General features: G+C 38.1%; 1 protein-coding gene across 1 annotated transcript in view; it reads right to left on the reverse strand.

Annotated features, from left to right (window-relative positions):
- Positions 1-19,313, reverse strand: part of FNBP1L (formin binding protein 1 like) — a 99,712-nt gene that overhangs the window by 27,129 nt on the left and 53,270 nt on the right. Inside the window, 4 exon segments of the mRNA XM_037906732.2 lie at positions 545-607; positions 1,002-1,149; positions 3,023-3,076; positions 14,364-14,479. Of these exon segments, the coding sequence (XP_037762660.1) occupies positions 545-607; positions 1,002-1,149; positions 3,023-3,076; positions 14,364-14,479 (381 nt within the window).

A 19,313-nucleotide genomic window follows, 5' to 3' on the forward strand; every position in this document is an offset into this window, starting at 1 on the left:
AATGCTACATACCTTCAAGTCTTTAAACACAGTTGGGTTAATTTGAGGTTAATTAGTAAGAACAGAAACTTGGAAAATCTACTATAACTACTATGGAGGCAGCAGTAAATCTATAAAAATGTGAAAAGATGGAACATAACTAGTGAAACTGTCTCACAAAATAAGCTATTTCTTAAACTGTAGGTGATTACAATGAGAGCAGGCTAGGAGAAAAGGGACTGATAGCTGAAGGATTGCTAGGCTGAAGGATTGCTAGTAGATGCCTCCAGGACATAGGATTGAGTGTTATTTTCAAGAAAATTCTAATATATTTGAAAGCTACTTCTCTACATCACATAAACCCCAAAAGGGTAACTCCTACAGAGAATAACAATTTACAGAGAAATTAATTAGGTAATGAACTACAAGTACATTGTATTCTGTCATGGCTACTGAACAATAAATCTAATGCGATCATTCAGTGATACAGCTAAACACTAAACACTAACGCAAACGTAATGGTAACAGTTGTGTAGAACTGTACACTATTAACAGAAAAACTCACATTATCCATCTGTTTCCAGCACATGTCAAGATACTGCTGAGCTTTTCGCCCCTCTTGAAGATGCTGTAAGGCCATAAATAAGACATTTTCACAAATCTCAGATACTGTTAACCTTACTGGTTTCTGTTCTAGTTTACATTCAGTATGCTATGTCAATTGCTTACTAATTTATCAAGGTACTTTATTGGAGATATTACCATCCATGCAAGAACAGCACGATAGACCAGGGTTATTTACTCAAAAGTTATTAATGGGCACTATTCTATATTTGTATTTTGAACATCATAGCAAGTAAATATGTATTGAAGAGAGCTACTCTGATGTTAAGTTGCACATAAAACTTATAATTGACACTATTGTCACATTTATACTACTGACTGGACAAATAAGTATACAGATTCTTTGAATGAAAACAGTCATTTTATACACGATTGTTGGATAAGAATATAGGAATTACCATTTTTCTTTCTGTTTTTAGATCATGAGAATATCTCATTAGTTCTCCATAGACTCTGTGTCCCATTTCTTCTGCTACTACTTCTCGTTGTCCTGCATAGTCATTTAACTCATTAAGGATGTTAAAAAAGGCTAGACAGGATGTAAACCTGACAAAATACACATTAAAAACACAAGGTGAAATTGACTTTTACTTTCACTAAGGATTTCTTTACTTAGCCATTAAGAGAACATAGTGTGTGTTAAAATTAGATACACTGTAAAATAAGCCTTAGACTAATGTTGAACTACAGTGAAAATGCACAGTGGGGAAAGCCTATGTTGGGCCTAAGATGTACCACATTCTAATGTCTCTTCATACATAGTTTATAAGAACATGGATTCTGGGGAGTGGAAAAGAAAGAATAAGAATACTACCTGAAAGGCCCTGCAGTTTAGTGGTATCCTAAGCTGCCAACTGAGAGGCCTGAGCTTGGGAACGGACTTAGGTCCCTAGGCTCGGAGGCTGAACTTGTTGCAGAGATGATGTGCTTGGTCTTGAGGGTGGAACATGCCAATCATACCACTCATATGCATCCCGATGGATGATCTACAGAACAAGTTTGCTATCAGCTCTGGAGACAGCTGCCTGTTTGCCTGCCCACCTCTTGGCTGGAGGTAAGGTGCCACTATGGCTGGCACTAAAAAGGGGGAGGAGGAGGGGCAAAAATAAGGGTAGAAAGTGTGTGTGGAAGGGAGGAAAGAAACAAAAACAGTCACCATATTAAAATATGCATCTCTCTTTAATTATGGAATATTGCCATCTTCTTAAAGCTGGCATCCTGAATTCCATTGTGGACTTGGAAATCCTGACTCCTGCAGTCCAGATTTCTTTGGAGGTGGGTTTAAATAGAACTGGAGGTGTTTCTGGTGGGGTTCCCCAAGGCATTTCTGCATAGCACTTCCCTGGCTGCAACGTGAAATCCATCCCACATGCTACCCTTAAGTTTTCACCATTCTTTCATTCATAGTCCAATTATTTATACTTTAAAAACTAGCACTGTGGTTTAATCAGACATCAAATATCATCAATGACAAGGACAGCAAAATAAGCACTTCTCTTAGGCTATGTCTACCCTGTAGTTGGGAGTGACTGTGGGCATACGCGTGCTAGCACTGCTGGAGCTAGTGTGCTAAAAATGGCAGCATTGGTGGTAGCTCAGGCTAGCCTCCAAAGAACAACTCCATGGGAGATCTTACATACATACATGGGCAGCTAGCCCAAGATGCCAGCCGTGCCACCGCAGCCACACCGCATGCTAGCTCAAGCACGTACGTTTACCGGAACTGGGAATCACACCTCCCCACTGCAGTGTAGATGTATCCTTACACCATTGACAATGGAATTGCTGAACATGCAGTGTTACCATCACAAATGGTCATCCAAATCTACTTTGTTTCTTGGAGCCAAAGTAAGTTGCCAGGGTAACACACTTGAGTTTCACTAGCCAAAAATAAATGACAATTCAGCACGCAGTCAAAACCCAAGTCTGCAGAGCTGCACTGGTAGCACGTTACCAGGATTCTCAAAGGGTTAATAAAAATTGTAAGAAAAAGAAACACACACATTAAGGCCAAATTATTCCCAATCCTATAAAAGGAATGCCAGAATGTGTGTGTGTGTATATGTGTGTGTGTGTATATATATATATATATAATTTTATATAATATATATATATTACACTAAAACTTCACTTTCAAACTCTTCTGCTAAATGAAGTTTAATTTGGAAAGCTGCTAATACAAATTACCACATTAACAACACCTAAAACTTTAAGACACCAATAGTGGGAACAGTAAAGTGTGATATTTAATTGTTATAGAACAAGAACCCAAACAAAGGAGGTCCTGATTTCATTCATTTGCTAATTTATCCATCAAAAATATTTACACAGAAAATGTTCCATTAAGGATAAAAAAGATTAAACAATATACTTGTATTTGCGATTTATATATGTAAAACTTTAAATGCATATATTTTACCTGGGCTCTTCATCTTTTGATGAACGTTTGGGACAGTACTTCTTAACCAGATTTCTGTTAAAGGTGAAAAGTACATATACTGTATTATAAAAGCATTTTTCTAGTTGCAGCGTCAAAAAAAAAAAAATTGGAGAGGGATATAGTGATAAAAAATAGGCCCCAGTGCTGCAAAGGATCTTCATGGGGAGAGCCTTATACCAGTGAAGGTCTCTGCAGCACTAGGGTCACATACTGTAAACTATTTGAACCAAGAATTTGATACAACTTCACAGGGCAAACTCATTTTGGTGTAAACTCAGTGAAGCCAACAGAGTAATATATATTTTAAGGCACCTGTTGCCATAGTAACTAAATCACCTCATTTATTCACATGCAACTTAAAAGGCTCACAAACAGCAGGGTTTATATTACATTTACTATGCTATCTGGACACACAAATGACATAGACAGGCACAGCTAGGCAACGTGCAAATCATATAGTCATTCTGGGTACCACATTCATGACTGTTTGCAGAGAAATCCAGTGCCAAGGTTTAGCTTTCAGCAGACATTCAGACAAATTATTTTAACTATACTACAGTCACTGTTTTGAACATGAGCAGATTCTTAGGGTGCAAGATACAGAATCTTTTTTTTAAAAATGGAGGCAATACCTTAGACCTGAAAACATCATCAGTGTCCCTGGAAACATCAACAGTTCAAAAGCTAAGAAAAAAAAATCTAAAAACAAGAGACTGAGACCCCTAATACGCTCTATGTAGCATGTGGACAGACTGCTGTGCCTGTGAGAAGCATCATTTACTTTAATGAGTGGACATAGCCATGCATCTGCATGCTACACACTGCAGGAATGCAGTCTTGATCAACACATTTGCTGTACTAAATCCTCTAGTCAGACACTGATAACACAGGGATGCACTGCTACAGAAATAACTGCAGGATTAGTGCCTAAATTTGGAAATGCAGTAGAACAACATTATAAAGAATCCTGTGACATGCCAAAGCAACATAACGTGCCCACAATCTTACAAAAAGGAAAAAAAGAGAGAGAGAGAGAGAGAAATAGAGAGAGAGAGAGAGAGAAACAATACTTGAGTGTCAATTTTCAAATACAATCCTTCTCCAAAACATATATTCCCCCACTCCCGCCCGGCTGCACCTGATTTACTGTCCCAAAAAAAAAAAAGATTTATTGCCACAGGTAACAAACTTTTCTGAAAGCCAGAAAGGTACCTATAGGACACCATGAAATCCTTCCTTAAAAAAATAAATAAATAAATAAACAAGCCCACAATTAATTCTCCCCACCCTCCTATTTTCAGTATGCGGACAAAGATCACATCTTCATACTGCAGTATCTTTTTTATTCTAACAGTCTTCAAAATTCTCTCACTTTTTATAAACCACAAAAATTGCAATTATAGCTCCATTACTGATCTCCCTGCCTCTGTCTAGAAGGAATTTTGTATCTTTTTCAGCAAATACAGAATAATTTTCTGTGTCAAAGTGAAATAAACAAACCATAATTTTAACAAAATACACTGGCACTTCTTTGGCCACTGGCACATCTTTAAATCTAACATTTCTACATTTTATTTGATTTTCCAGTAATTCCAATAGTCTCTATCATACGATCAGATTTTACCATGTTTTATGCAAGCTGTTATTCTCTTCAGTTTTTGCTTGAATCTACTGAAGATTTTTCTGCTAATTAATTTAAGAGTCTACTTCAGTAGCTCTAGTGTCCAATGTGCTCATGTTAGCAGAAAACTCTTTAGCTTTCCTTCCATAATAGTCATGGACTTTTGCAGAGCATTAGTTCTTGTCAGTACTTATTAAAACCTTTCACAATAGAATCTGTATCACCCAATTTTATTGTTAAGAGTCTTCTGCAGCCAACAGACGATGGCAGTGAGTACAGTCTGAAGAGGTGTCAGGTTTCTTTATAGGCATTTTGAAAGCATATCAATTTCTTCTCCAGACATTTCTGTAAAATACTGTTTATATTGCACTTTCTTCACCATGAAATCCATTTAGTAGCTGCAATGAGAAGGGCAGATAGCAGAGCTAACTGCTGTATATTCTCCATTTTAGGCTGCTAATACCATGCCCAATACTGCATATTTCATATGCCAGATTTTTATCCATCCTATATATTTACAATCCAAACAATAAAAAACAGTACAAATTAGCATATTATTACATATTGCTGTAGAATAGCGTTTGCCCAGGCTTCCCTTTTAAATCCTAAAACTGTGATCAAAGTGCAGTTACACTGAAAGGATGACTGCAAGAACAGCACTCTCTTGCTCTGCTGTGTAACTCAAAAGCCATACTGTGTCTACTTATTTTACTAATACTCTCACCCTTCACACTTTTCAGCGTGACAGAGCACCAAAATGTGGACCACCTGTGTTTTGTTGCAACACAGTTATCACATAGGATGGTTTTTAAACCATAAAAGTGTCTAAGGATGTTTTCTCACTGTAAATTAAATAAGCTAGTTATTCAAAGAGAAAAATGGGGAGGGGGAAGAAATTCCATCATGTGCAAATAGAAGAAACCCTTCCCAACCCTCACCCTCCCCAGGTTAGCATTAAGGTTGAATTTCAGAACTATGCGATTCCAAGCACAGACATCTAAACTTGAGCCTACAGAAGTGTTATTTTTCTATTGGTACCAACCCAAGCCCTTAGGGGAGGTTCTGATACGTCAGCAAATTGTTGTGTAACCCACTGACAAGCAGCAACAGAATGCTGGAGATCAGGATTTTTGCATTCTATTCCTACCTCTGTGAAGGAAGTATACCTAGTAGTTAGAAAAGTAGTTTTAAGTACACAGATTTGCAACATTCTGTAGAAGAGGCAGTATGACAGAGTAGTAGATAGTAGAGACTTGGGTTCTAGCCCCAGTTTCACCAGAAGTGACCTTGTGCAACCTCTCTTAACTTATATGTAAACTGGGGGGAATGATACTTGCCTCTATATGGAAGGGGTATGAAGCAATGCTCAATGGTGAAGTGCACAAAAATATAAGCAGCAGCCAGTGTAGAAGAAGAGATCTTAATCTGATCTGTGAGTCAAGGAATTATGAGTTTACTTCCCTCTCCTCATGTACACGGAATGCTGCATGGCTTGGCAATGGCTAGCATCCCACAGGAACTCTGGCAGAGGCAGACACAGAACTCAGTTCTCCAAAGTGGTACTCAGCTACTTGAATCATGAGATGCTCCTTTCTCTTCCTGCAGTTCCCTGCCTTGTTCAATGCACTTCTTCCAACTTCCACAACAAATGAGGCAGGGGTCACGCAGACAACCACCTCATTCACTACACGACCCTGATTCATACCCAGAACAGTTCCAACTTTCCGAATTTTTGAGTGCTTGACTTTGCAACATTAACATTATTTTACTATATTGTTTTATTTTACATGCAATTTCCTACTTTTTAAAAAGCAAAGTAAAAAAAAAATAAATCCATCATAACCATATTGACCCCCCATATAGGCCATAGTAACGGATATGCATAGTAGGATGTCATCCGCTATGTCACCTAACCACTCAAGAAGATGTTTTTCCAGTGGGTTTCCCACCTATTTACTGACAGCAGAGTGTTGAGTCTCGGGAATCCTGGGTCCAGTGACGTTCCAGAGGGAGTGTGTTTAGTAGCTACAGATCTTTCCACTCTTGTTCCCTCAGCTCCAGTCTCAATCCTGTGCCCACCCCATTGTGAGGGGATGGATCACGTTCAGTCGCTCTGTGGGATGGCATACAAACGGTCTGGTTGACACAATGGAGCTGTGCAGGGATAGAGCACATGCAGAGCAGACAGAATCTTCTGAGAATTTTGCTGCCAAACTGAGCATGTGCAAACTATGATTTTTTTCAGAGGCTTATAGTTTGGCCAAACATTGGCAGATTTTCACAAGAATGGCAAAAGGCACATGCCTGACACTAGGATCAGCCCTCTGCCGATCCAAGTCAGTGCTGCAAAGCTTGGAGGTGCCTAGAGCTACTTAAGAAAATTCTTACACAGTATCATAACGCAGACAAAGCAAAGTATTTTTCATAATTTTATTCTTAGAAATGGCAGAACTGTTCTTGCTGAAATTTTCAAAAAATATTCAGCCTGAAGCAGACATCAGGCATGGAAAGTTCAGCCTGAATGATTAAAGTTTGTCAAAGTTATAAGCAACTTGAAAACAGTGTCTTATAATCAAAGTGTTAGGCAACTTTAACTATAACTACAGGCATCACTACCAGCACCCTCTACAATAAAGTAATAAAGTAACCTACAATGCCATTTTTATAGCCACTTTTCTGACTACCTCCTCAATTTAGCATACTCATCATGCTATTCTCTTCGAAAGACTGAGCTCATAATCGCATCTCTTTCCTGCTTTATATTAAAATATAGCTCCTAATATTAGCTGAAAGGGGAGCTCATTTTTCCATCCAAAACTTCTGAAAAGGTGTAACATAAGAGATTATATAATCAACACCAATAAGATACAGAGCTACATAGTAGTCTGCCTATGATGCCCAGAACTATTTCACAAATTCAACTTTTGCTGTTCTAAATCATTTTATGAATAAAAATTACTTCAGAGGGCAATACTCTGACTCTCCAGGTGTAGACAAGAATTTTTCTCCAGTATCATGGAGTCCATTGTCTGTGTGCAAATTCTATTTGCTGTGCTGTTAGAGATTAAAAGCAGACAAGTCTCCATATATCTGGATAGGTGTGTGTTTTTTCTCATGTCAAAAAAGACAAAACCTCTTCCGTGGCACCCAAAATAATTTTCCTATGTTGCTTTTTCTGGTATTATTTTATATTCCTGCCTTACACTCTTTATATAGAGGCTTACATTATAAACAGGGAACTCCTAAAATACACCTCATTATTATTCAGAAGGTGAAATCCATAACAAGCATAACAATGCTGTAACTAGGCAACTGTGCAAGAGCCTCTTCAAGAGAAGATTTTCTGGCATGTTACAGATAAGAAAGGAAAACCACTTAATATAAAGCATACAGTTTAGAATGGCAGTGGGGGAGGGTCATGATTACTGATGACTTAGTAGCATGCTGATTTCTGTTCTAGTTTTATTTTTCCAGTGTGATGCTGTTTTTATTCATCATTTCTAGGAAGACAGAAATACCTTACGACAACCTTCCCCCCCAAACAAAAACAACACACACTGTAGCATTTAAACCAAATTAACTAAATTAGTTGGATCCTGACTGCATTTGGGCTCACATGAATTTGTAATTTGATGCATCAAATTTTGTCAGATTTTCTAAGGACTCAGCAAACAGTAAATAGCTCAGGCTTCAATAAGTGCACAAGATAATAAACATGAAAAGACAGATCATGAGTGCAAGAGTCAGAGGAAAAACGGAAGGCATGGAGAGAACAATCAAAGGAGCACAAAAGGATATTCTAAAATGAGAAAACTGTGGCTTGAAAAGCAAAGAGCAAATGAACTGATGTCCTGGAAAATAACTCTTAGGTGCCAGGGGGTTTGTGAGGACATCAGGAATAGAAGCTCAGGCAACACCTCTAGAAAGTATTTGCTGACAGGTATCTCTTGGAAAAAAGAGAAATGTTTGATATTTGTATCTAAACTTGAGCTTAGCTCTTGGAATCTAAAGATAATTGGTCTGTCCAGATGATGAGGCCAAACCAAAAAAAAAAAAAATCTAATAAATAAAAAATCTGTTAGATCTGGCCCAAATTTTATTTTTTCAAAACATTTTAATGAATCAAGAATTTGGAGGGAAAAAAACTGTTTCAAATAAACCAAAACATTTTGGGTCAACCACAAACTTTTTTTTTTTTCAATGTGATCATTTTCAGGTGTTTTCACACTTACACCCCCCCTTTTTTTTTTTTAATTGGCCAAATTTCAAAGTGGAATACCATTTCAAAATAAAAAGTTGAAATAAAGCATTTCAAAATGGTCAAAATGAAATTTGTTGACATTTTTGAAATAAAAAGAAGTAAAAATTATTTATTGAATTCTATCCGAATTGTGAATAGATTCAGAGATCCAAAAAAAATGCATTTTCGGCAAAGATACTATTGCAAAAGAAAAAATCACCCAGCTCTATGCAGACCTTATACCCCCATCAGCAAGCCATTGACATAAGGGATCTGCCCAGATGGAGCTCACTACAGGCATGGGGACTTAAAGTGAAGCTGAAGAGTAAGAATCTAGACTATGAAGTTGTTTTATTCTGTCAGGTTCTTAATGACAACTCAGATTAATCTTTTCTTCCACCCCCCAACCCATAACGTTTTGAATCTTTAAGGTCACAAGATTTTATTAAAAGAGTTTATGATGAACAGTTTTGTTTAGCATTGTAATTATCTTCTGCAATACAAAACAAACACATTGGAAAATAATGAGAGTCTATTTTAACAGAGCATATTATTATGATCCTTTTTTACTTACAGTATAAAGAAAATGTCATTCTGTCATTGCGAGGATAGAAAATGAGAGTTGATGGCTTAGAAAGCTGACAATGGAATATGACTCTTTTTACCACTAGGTCATCAATTTAAATCCCACCCCGGTTAGTAATGATTGAAAGTCATTGCATTGCTAGCCCATGTTAAATGAGTTATGGCTAAGGTTCGCAGAATTTGATATTTAAAAAAAATAATTTTGATGGATAATATCAATGTTTATTTTTAAGCATCTCTTCCCCCAACTTTTATCCACTTAAATTTTTGCATTTGTAGGAAATTATGGGAGGGTCATATATAATTATTTAACAACAGTATAAATTTAGATTGAAAAAGTTAAAGCTTTATAACGGTTAAAACACAAATTGTCAATTTCACATGTCAAAATATACCAAGTAAATATCCTTAATTCAAACTCTAGTAAGTTTTCAAGCAGCATTTTTCTTAACTGAAATTTACAAATAGGCCAAGTATCAGTGGAAATGTGTTTTCATCAGTTTGTGCGAATGGTGAAATCCATATTTACCAATAAAAATCTAATCCTTCCAGTGTAGTTATGGCCCCTTACCCAGTGGACACATATCCACACTGTACATACGGGCACCACTTTTCACATTAATTAATGGCTTCAGCAGAGATTCTTAGGGTTACTAAGGTCACAGACACTGAACTCATCCCTAACTGTGGCCTTTCTAGAAAAGGATTTCCACACACCAGCAGGATGGAGCGGAGAATCTTGGACTGCCACTACCTGTGCTGTGCCCCAAGTCTGTACACGAACAAATGATTTCACAGTCTAACAGGGTCAATTCAGCACCATGCACAAGCACTAAATTAATATAACTAAAAATAAAATAGGGACAAAATGAGGGCTCTAGATTAAAAACATTTGATTGCAGATGAAAGTTGGATGGTCAATTTTTTTAGTGGCAGGATTAGACCACACTGCTCTCTGGTTTGGTGAAAAGACTCAAGTGATGTGGTGGCAAGCAATAATTATTGCTTAATGAAATCTAGGGATTAAGATGCTTAATACTTTTAAAAGTATAGCACTCTGGAAGAAAACGAACTCCACTCTCAGGTTGGAAGCAACAAAATCAGAGACAGTTTTATTCGAGCAATTGCAAGGGAAGAATACAGCTGGCAGAGAGCATCTCTGCCTCAGTTTCTCCAAAGAACAAGCAAAATCACAAAAACGTTTATACCTCTTTGTGATATACAGAAATTAAAAACATCTACATTTTATTTAGGCTATTTACTATCTATTCCAGTATTTTCTCACTTTCTCTTCTCAAAACATCGTTATCTCAAGGCTAGGTCACACGGACTATATTCTGCTGTTTCCCACTTGCTTCTGACGTGAGCCCTGCTTCTACAGGTCTCACGATATTAGGCTAAGACTTAGCTCAACAGTTGTTCTGTCTCTGACACTTAAATGGCTGCCCTTAAACGCTCTCTTTCTTTCCCTGCTTCCACATCACGGATCTCCCAATTCAACTCTCTTTGAAAGTAGTACTAGCTTTCAAGGAAATGTGTGTATTTTCTGTAACGTAGGATGGAGTTATATAAATCTCATCAAGTGCCTCAGTCACTACATTACAGCAATTTACGGTAAATATTTGTATAGCGGTGTGGTTATCTTGAATTTTGCATATGGTCTTTAGGTCCACACAGTGCTGTAAGCAGCGTTACAAGTGGGTGCAGTTTCACTGACATTCTAAAAGTTGTTTTGATAAAATGATTTTAATACAGTTGGAGAAACCAACTCTGAATTTGTCCCACGATCTTTATATTCCATTAAGGGAGATTTTGGAAGTGAATTATATTTAAAGTCTACTTTCACAGACTATGAAGCAATGCAATTAGAACTTCCAGGCCTTTTGATAGTTAAAGGAAAAGCTCCACTTTTAATGGCACTCTAGTAGCTTGAAAGATTGGAATAGCATCAACTAACAGTTATGGTGAGCACTGATCACAAAAGTGTTTAATTTAATATCTCAATAAGTTATCAGAAAAAGCATTCAACTGAAGACAAAACACCATAGAAAGGAACTACGTGGTAGCTGAGTACAAAAAAAAAAAAAATCTATTTGGAATATAAGAGTTCATATGCTTTGGCTCTTAAGGTAGTCACTAAAAGAAAATTTGCCAGATCCACATTTGGATAATAAACAACAGCTTAAGTTTTCAGCTCCAATCAAAGGAAAACAGATTTGAGAAACACATATGGTGGTAATTTGCATTCCCAACTTAACTTTTAAGCTTATGTTTAAAAAACGTTTTTCTGTTTTTTATATATAGCAATTTAGGTAAACGTCTCAAGGTGGCTTGAAATGTACATTAATCTGCTATGAAGAAAAAACAACAACCCAGTAGTACACTTTAGTCAGAGGATAATCACCATTATAATTTAAGCAAAACATTTTCTGTAACTGACTCAAAATCAACTAGATGATTCTAGAGATCATGGAATATTACATAATTAGAGAACAACACTCACTCCAAAGGAGGAGTGGCTTTTTCCGCCTCACTCCAGTTTAAAGCAGCTGAACAAATTCAGAATTTTATTTTTTGTTGAAGTTATGCTAGTTATACTTCTGCATCACATAACAGAAAGTTGTATCTCCCACTACAACAGTGTTAGCATGAAAGAAATGTGCTGAACAGAATAAAAACAAAAAGGAGTTAATCTCTGGAATTGTTTTGATTTGACAAAGAGGAAGCAAACCAAACAAACCTCTTCCCTTTCATCAACAACAGTTACTGTATCAAAAACACCATCTGATAGTTCAGTTACAAGTATCCACTGACGGTATAATAATTTGACACATAATAAAACCAACTTCTTTTTAATCATAAATAAAGGACAAATTAAATATGCATATCATTGAATGACTTTGTTAACCTACTGCATATCCAGGTCTACCTGTCCTGACCCATGTTGCTGAAACTTTGCAACAATCAATAACCTACTTATTCTTTGGTTCCCTGGTAACGTATTATGACATCACAAGTTTTACACAACACACCTTTTCGTTTGCTCCTCTTTAATTGTGCTCAAGAGAATGACTGGTTAGAGCAGTGGTCTCCAACCTTTTTACTCACAAGATTACATTTTTAATTTAAGTGCAACACAGGATCTATCCTGCTCCTTCCCTGAGGCCTCGCCCCTTCCTGCTCACTCCCTCTCCCCCACCCTCACTCACTTTCACTGGGCTGGGGCAGGGGATTGGGGTTCGGGAGGGGATGCAGGCTCTGGGCTGGGGCCGAGGGGTTTGGAGTGTCGGAGGGGGCTCCAGGCTGAGCCTGGAGCAGGAGGTTGTGGTGCAGGAGGTGGTGAGGGGTGCAAGCTCTGGAAGCGAGTTTGCGTGCAGGAGGGGGCTCTGGGAGGGGGCTCAGGGGGTTGGGGTGTAGGAGGGGGATTGGGGTGCTGGCTCCAGGAGGAGGCTCAGGGCTCGGGGTTGGGGTGCGGGTTCTCGCTGGATGGCACTTACCCTGGGCGGCTCCCAGTTGGTGGCGCAGCGGGGCTAAGGCAGGCTCTCTGCCTCTCCCGGTCCCATGCTGTTCCTAGAAGTGAGTAACATGCCCCTGGGGGGGCCCATATGGCTCCGCACACTGCTCCTGCCTGCAAGCACTCCCCCCACAGCTCCCACTGGCCGGGAATAGGGCACTGTGGCCAATGGGAGCTGCGGAGGCAATGCTTGCAGCAGGAGCAGTGCGCAGAGACCCCTGCCTCCCCAAGGGGCGGCAGGGGTGTTCTGGCTGCTTCTGGGAGTGGTGTGGGATTGGGGCAGGCAAGGAGCCTGCCTTAGTCCCATTGCGCTGCTGGACTTTTAGTGGCCAGAGATCATGATCAGCTGGCAGAGGCTCTAGATTTAACCAGTTGATCATGGTCTACAGGTTGGTGGCCACTAGGTTAGAGTAAATTATAAGGGTATACATTTTTCATTTATAAAGTGCACTATGCAAGAATTCCAAGGCAGTATACTCTTCAGGAGGAATTACAAATCTTATCCAAAACAATATTAAAAATGAAAGAATGAAAGGTTTGTTTTTATATAATATTGACATAATAATACAGATAATATAACTTTTAGAACAAAGTAGATAAAAGTTCACATATATACAATGCAGGCCTTTACAGTTAAGCATCAACATTTTAAAATCAAGGCACAGACAAATCTGAAGTCAATAACCCTCTGTAAGGTGGTCAAAAAATAAGCTTCAGTTACTTAAGCAAAGAGGTGACTTGTTTGTGCTGTCTGTGAAAAAGTTTTTGATTAATGTGTCCAAATAAAATGGTTTCCTCATTTAAACAGATAGAATGAGCAAAACAAACCAACACAGCGCTGTGAAATGGTGCTGCATTCTGCACACTTAAATCACTTCTTGAGCTCCTTAAATTCTCATATTCCTATCTTCTAAAATTCTGCTCACGAATGACTTCTATCAGATTTCTAACACAAAGAAGTGAATTCTGCCAATCCAACATAAGAAATGGATGTTAAAGCATCTGCTTCTAAACTTTGTTGAACAGAGAAGAAACCAAAGAGCTGGCTAATGCGAAAAGATTGCTAAATGCAAACCCCAAAACCAGGGCAGAAGTATCAGTAGTTTTTAAAAAGTCTCAAGATTCCATTGAGTGTATCTTTCAGGTTCAAAAGACTCAAGGGGGGAGAGCACTTTGGACTGGTAAATCTGAAGATCAGAAAAATCTGTCTCTCATGAAAAGTAACTAATGATCTAATTCGGATGACAGATGAAAAACAGACCTTGAACAACAGAATCAAATATTTAACTACCCATCTGATAATGTAATTCAGAGTAACTGTTGCGGAGTAGGATTTGTTTAAAAAAATACAACAACTTACCTTAATTGTTTTGAATAGTTTTGTTCAATCTCTATCCTTTCTTTTACAAACTTTGCATATCTCTCCAAGAAGTCAATGCCCCACTGTGTATGCTTGTCTAAGTTATCAAATTGATCCTTTAAAACAAAACAAAGAAATTCAATTAGCTACACAAAGTTAAAAAAAAAAAAATCAGAAAAATCAATCAATTTCATTTAGTTATGAAGTTGTGGTCTTTGATATTTAGATAACAACTCACTATAATGGGGATAATAAAGCCAGTCCTATGCATATCACAACCCTCATATGCCAGAATATTAGTAAGCTAAAATCACATGTGCAAACATACCTTTGGCTCTTCATGTAAAAGCACCTGTACTCATATTTTAAAATTACTCGCGGTTGATATTTTTCATAAAAGGTAATGACCATTAATATTTGTATTACTTTAAAAATAAACAATCCTTTTCAATCAAGGAAGGTTTCCAATACAACACTGAACATGAACTTGGAGACAAGCGTTCTGTAACTGTTTAACAGACTATTCAAGTACAATTTATTTCCAAAATATTTTTTAGTAATTTTAAAATTCCTCAACACAGACCCTAGGTATGGTTTCTAGGCATACAAAAAAGTATTTACATCCTTAAGATCACCCAAAGACAGAAAACATACTTAAGTGATACTATACAGCAAAGGTTTATACACAGATAGTCCAAGTCATCAGCAAATGCTCACTCCATGATAGGTGCTGGTGACAGTCTCCAGACAGAGCAAAATTAGTCCTCAAAATGAAGAGGGCTATGACAAACTGGCAACAGAAACTGGATTTTAAAAAAGCAGATTTCTTCAGAAATGATCAAAAACCCTGTCATATTGCTACCTTCAAAGTTGAGTTTTCACTATTAGAGGTGACAGATCAACAGGTTGAGCAAACATTCATTCAGGGTGAAGAAGGAATCCAAAAACAAAAAGGGGAAACTTGAATGAAATATCTAAAAAAAAAAAAAAAAATGAAGATGCAGTTCAGTAAACCACACCACACCGCACACAGTCATATTTTTATATTAAAAATTTAAACTATGCCATGCTGAAGAGAAGTCCAGGATTTCTGTTTTAAGATGACAATATTTATTGTAAATTCTGACTATATTTAGCACACCTCCTCATGAACAATTGCTCAATAATCTAAAAAAAACATGAGCAAATGTAAAAACAAATATAAGTTATCATACAGTGTGGCCCATAGAAACTGTGTCCAGATACACTTGATAGTTAAATAATACAGCTATAAAGTAAAATTAAAAATTAATACCAGAGAAAGAAAGTGATGAGGTATAGGCAAGGCTAATTGTGTTGCCTTTAGATATTTAAAGTTTGCATAATAGAACATTACTTTTTTCATTATCTTAAGTTATGCACCACCACATGCCTGGCAACCCTGACTCAGTATTGCACCTTAACTTAATGAGTCATACCACCCTTTCCTACTAACAACTTTAGTCTTCTTATTCCAATGCACACTACAGTGATTTGAAGTTCCATCAAGGAATGCTGTTAGTAAAAATATACAATCATTTAGAATATATAAGATCAAACAACATTTTATCAGCTTTGACAAACGTAAGGAAGAAATTCAGAATTAAGATTGCTCTCAAATCTCATCTCAACCTGTCGGGTTTAGGGCACTGAAGCATAGATTAAATATATCACACACATCTAATTTGTGCCATAATGGTGATTTAAAGACAGTGTTGGCCTTCACTCTAAATTTCTTTGAAGTCAGACCCTGAACATTGTTTAAACAGGGTTTTTTGGGAAGCATTAAAATATCATATGTAAGCATAAATTATAACTTTCTCAGAAGCTCTGCTCTTTTATATTCTGCTCTTGTTTTTGTAATTACTTTGACAATATTAGCCTTGCATCCAAATGAAGTCCCAATAAGGTGTTTTTGATAGGGAGCCAATGGTCAGAGCCATTAAAAAAAGACTTCCTTCAGTGAACAGCAAAACAATTCCTTGCTGTCCTAGTTTCAGCTGCTTACTCCACTGCTTTGATTTGCTGCCAAGGTTTAACTTAATACTCTGGAACACCAAACTGTTAATATTTTAGAACACATAATCACAGAGAATATATTTCCAGTATTACAGGTTCAAATAAAAAACAAATAATTTGAAAGATCTGTTAATGAAAGTTACTTATTTACCACTGACATATACAAAGGTGAACCTGTATAAGTAATATACATCTCTCCTTCTACCATTAACAAAAGGATCACTCCTCCTCCCTGAAAAGCTTTCCTTTCTTTACTTCATCTTCCTCCATCTCACTCTAGAAGCTGCAGGTTCTGAGCGAGGACAGCTAGGGATAGGAGATCTTGCTTTTGGTTCCATGAGAAGAATAATTTGGCTGCTGGAAAGAGAGGTTACTCACCACGTGCAGTAACTGGAATTGATCAGAAATTTTTGGTAGAGGTGCCCATTCAGCCTACACATGCAAGACAAAGGCTATATGGGGCCGCTCAGGAAAACCACCCTCACTTCCTTCTCCACTGCAAAGTCCCACAAGGGCAACTTCAAAGCAGGGAAGGAGGAGGATGGGTAGCGAAGCACCCATAGGGGGACACATCTCAAAGAATTCAAGTTATTGTAGAAGGTTAGTAAACTCTCCTTCTTCAAGTAAAGTTCCTGTGGGTATGCCACTTCAGGTGACTCCTGAGCAGTACCCTGCTCAGGAGGTAGGAGGTTGAGAGCAGAGTCCAAGAGAAAAGAGAGAACTGAGTTGCCTACAGCAGCATCTGATCTTGCCACAGACACTAGGATGTAATGATTAGAAAAGGTACGAAGAGAGGACCAAGTTGCCGCTCTACAGATGTCTGCAATTGGTACATCCTTAAGTAAGTACATAGTACTATTGAAGAATGTGCTATTACTCTCAAAGGGGTTTGGACTTCAGCTCTGTTATAACATGTCTTAATATAACCACAGATCCACTTTAACAGCCTCTGTTTTGAGGTTACCAAACACTTGTTTCTGCCTGCAATGGATACAAATAATCTAGGACATTTTCTAAATGGTTTGGTCCCGTTTTGCTAGAAGACCAATGCCATCCTGACATCTAGAGTACGGAATATGGCTTCTTGACTAGTCCAATTCAGTCTGGAGAAGAAAACCGGAGATGAATGGTTTGATTAATGTGGAATTCTGAGGACACTGTAGGTAACAATCTTGGATGACCCCGTACCAACACTTTAGCTTTGTTGAATACTGTAAATGGGGGATCCACCATTAAAGCCCACAATTCTCATTCCCTTTGTGCACAAGAGATCACTATCAGAAAGGCTTTCTTCATAAAGAAATCTAACAAACACATAGCTAGTGGTTCAAACAGATGCTTCAGAAAGGGAATTAAGGACTAGGTTCAGGTCTCAGCTACGAGTAGGTCTCTGATTTCTGAGGAAACATTCAACAAATCTCTTAGGAATCATGCTGTAGTTGGGTGAATGAAGAGTGAAAAACCCCCTATGAGTGTATGAAAGGCTGTTACTGGTGTTAAATGAACCCTAATGGAATTCATAGAAACATCCAGTGTTTTCAATTCTAACAGATAATCTAATATCCTAGGAAGAGGAGAGTGAGTTGGAGAAATCTGATGACTGTTATATCAAAGCAATTTCTGGAGGTAAGTATTTCTTGTAGATGGTTTATAAAACTTGTACCTCTGAGGAACAAGATATCTCTATTCCCAAGAACCATTGAGGAATAAATGCTTGGAACCTCAGAATCTGCAGTTGGAGTAAAGCGTTTGACCAACACCTTGAGTCAGTAGGTGAGGACTGATCGGAAGCTTCCAGGAAAGACAAGAGGTGAGTCTCAATAGATAGGGATACCAGACTTGTCTAGCCACACTGGTGCAATCAGTACAACTCTGGCTCAATCTTGTTTGATCTTGTTGAGAATCTTTAACAGTAACCATGTCAGTGGAGATGCACAGAGAAGTCTTTTCATCATCACAGAGATGAGAAATGTGTCTCCTAGAGATAGGGGATCGAGACCCCCTCCTTCCCCTAGAACAATACCCGATGCATTTTGAGTTGGTTGCTGTGGCAAACGTACTGATCTCCAGGAATTCCCAAGCTAAGAACATCGTGTGGAGGACTCTGGAGTTTAGCTCCCATTCATAATTTAGAAATAAATGTCTGTTGAGGTCATCTGCCATGGTGTACTGAATACCTGGTAGGTAAGAATCTGAGATGACTATTTGCTTGGCTATGCACCAATTCCAGAGTTTTATCACTTCAGCCTAGAGAGATGAGGAACATCCTCCTCTCTGATGGTTGATATAATACACACATGCCACACTGTCTGTCATGATCTTTACTGACTTTGATCTGATTAGAGGTGGAAAGTGTAGAAAGCAATTCTGACAGCTCTCAATTCAAAAGATTTATGTGTAGAAGCTGCTCTTGTAGCAACCATTTGCCTTGCACCGTAAGAGGTCCCAGATGTGTCCCCCAACTCAAAGCAAAGCATCTGATATTTTCACTGTGGTAGGGGGAAATCTGAATGAAGGAAACACCTTGCATGTCTTTGTGAGGTCCTTCTACCTACTGAGTGCTGAACCCACTGGGGAACAGAGTAACCTGCCTAGATTGTGTCTGCTTGGTTTTTAAACTGTTCAAAGCCATCCCTGTAGACTCTGAAGATTTAACCTGGCATGGTACACTACAAAGACACAAGCTGATATGTCCCAGATCGAAGGCAATCTTTATCATCACTTAAGGACTTTTCTGAATCCTTGAGATGAGATATGCTAGTGCAAGAAATCTGGAGGAAAGGAGGTATCTGTTGAGTCCGCAAAGACCTTGAGATCATTAAAGGGGAGATCTTCAATGGTACTCTGAACCTCTCCCTGAAAGCCCAACATCTGCAGCCAAGGTGGTCTTCTCATTACCACTGCAGTGTATAT

Source organism: Chelonia mydas, chromosome 8, assembly GCF_015237465.2.
Source record: "Chelonia mydas isolate rCheMyd1 chromosome 8, rCheMyd1.pri.v2, whole genome shotgun sequence".
Taxonomy (NCBI): domain Eukaryota; kingdom Metazoa; phylum Chordata; order Testudines; family Cheloniidae; genus Chelonia; species Chelonia mydas.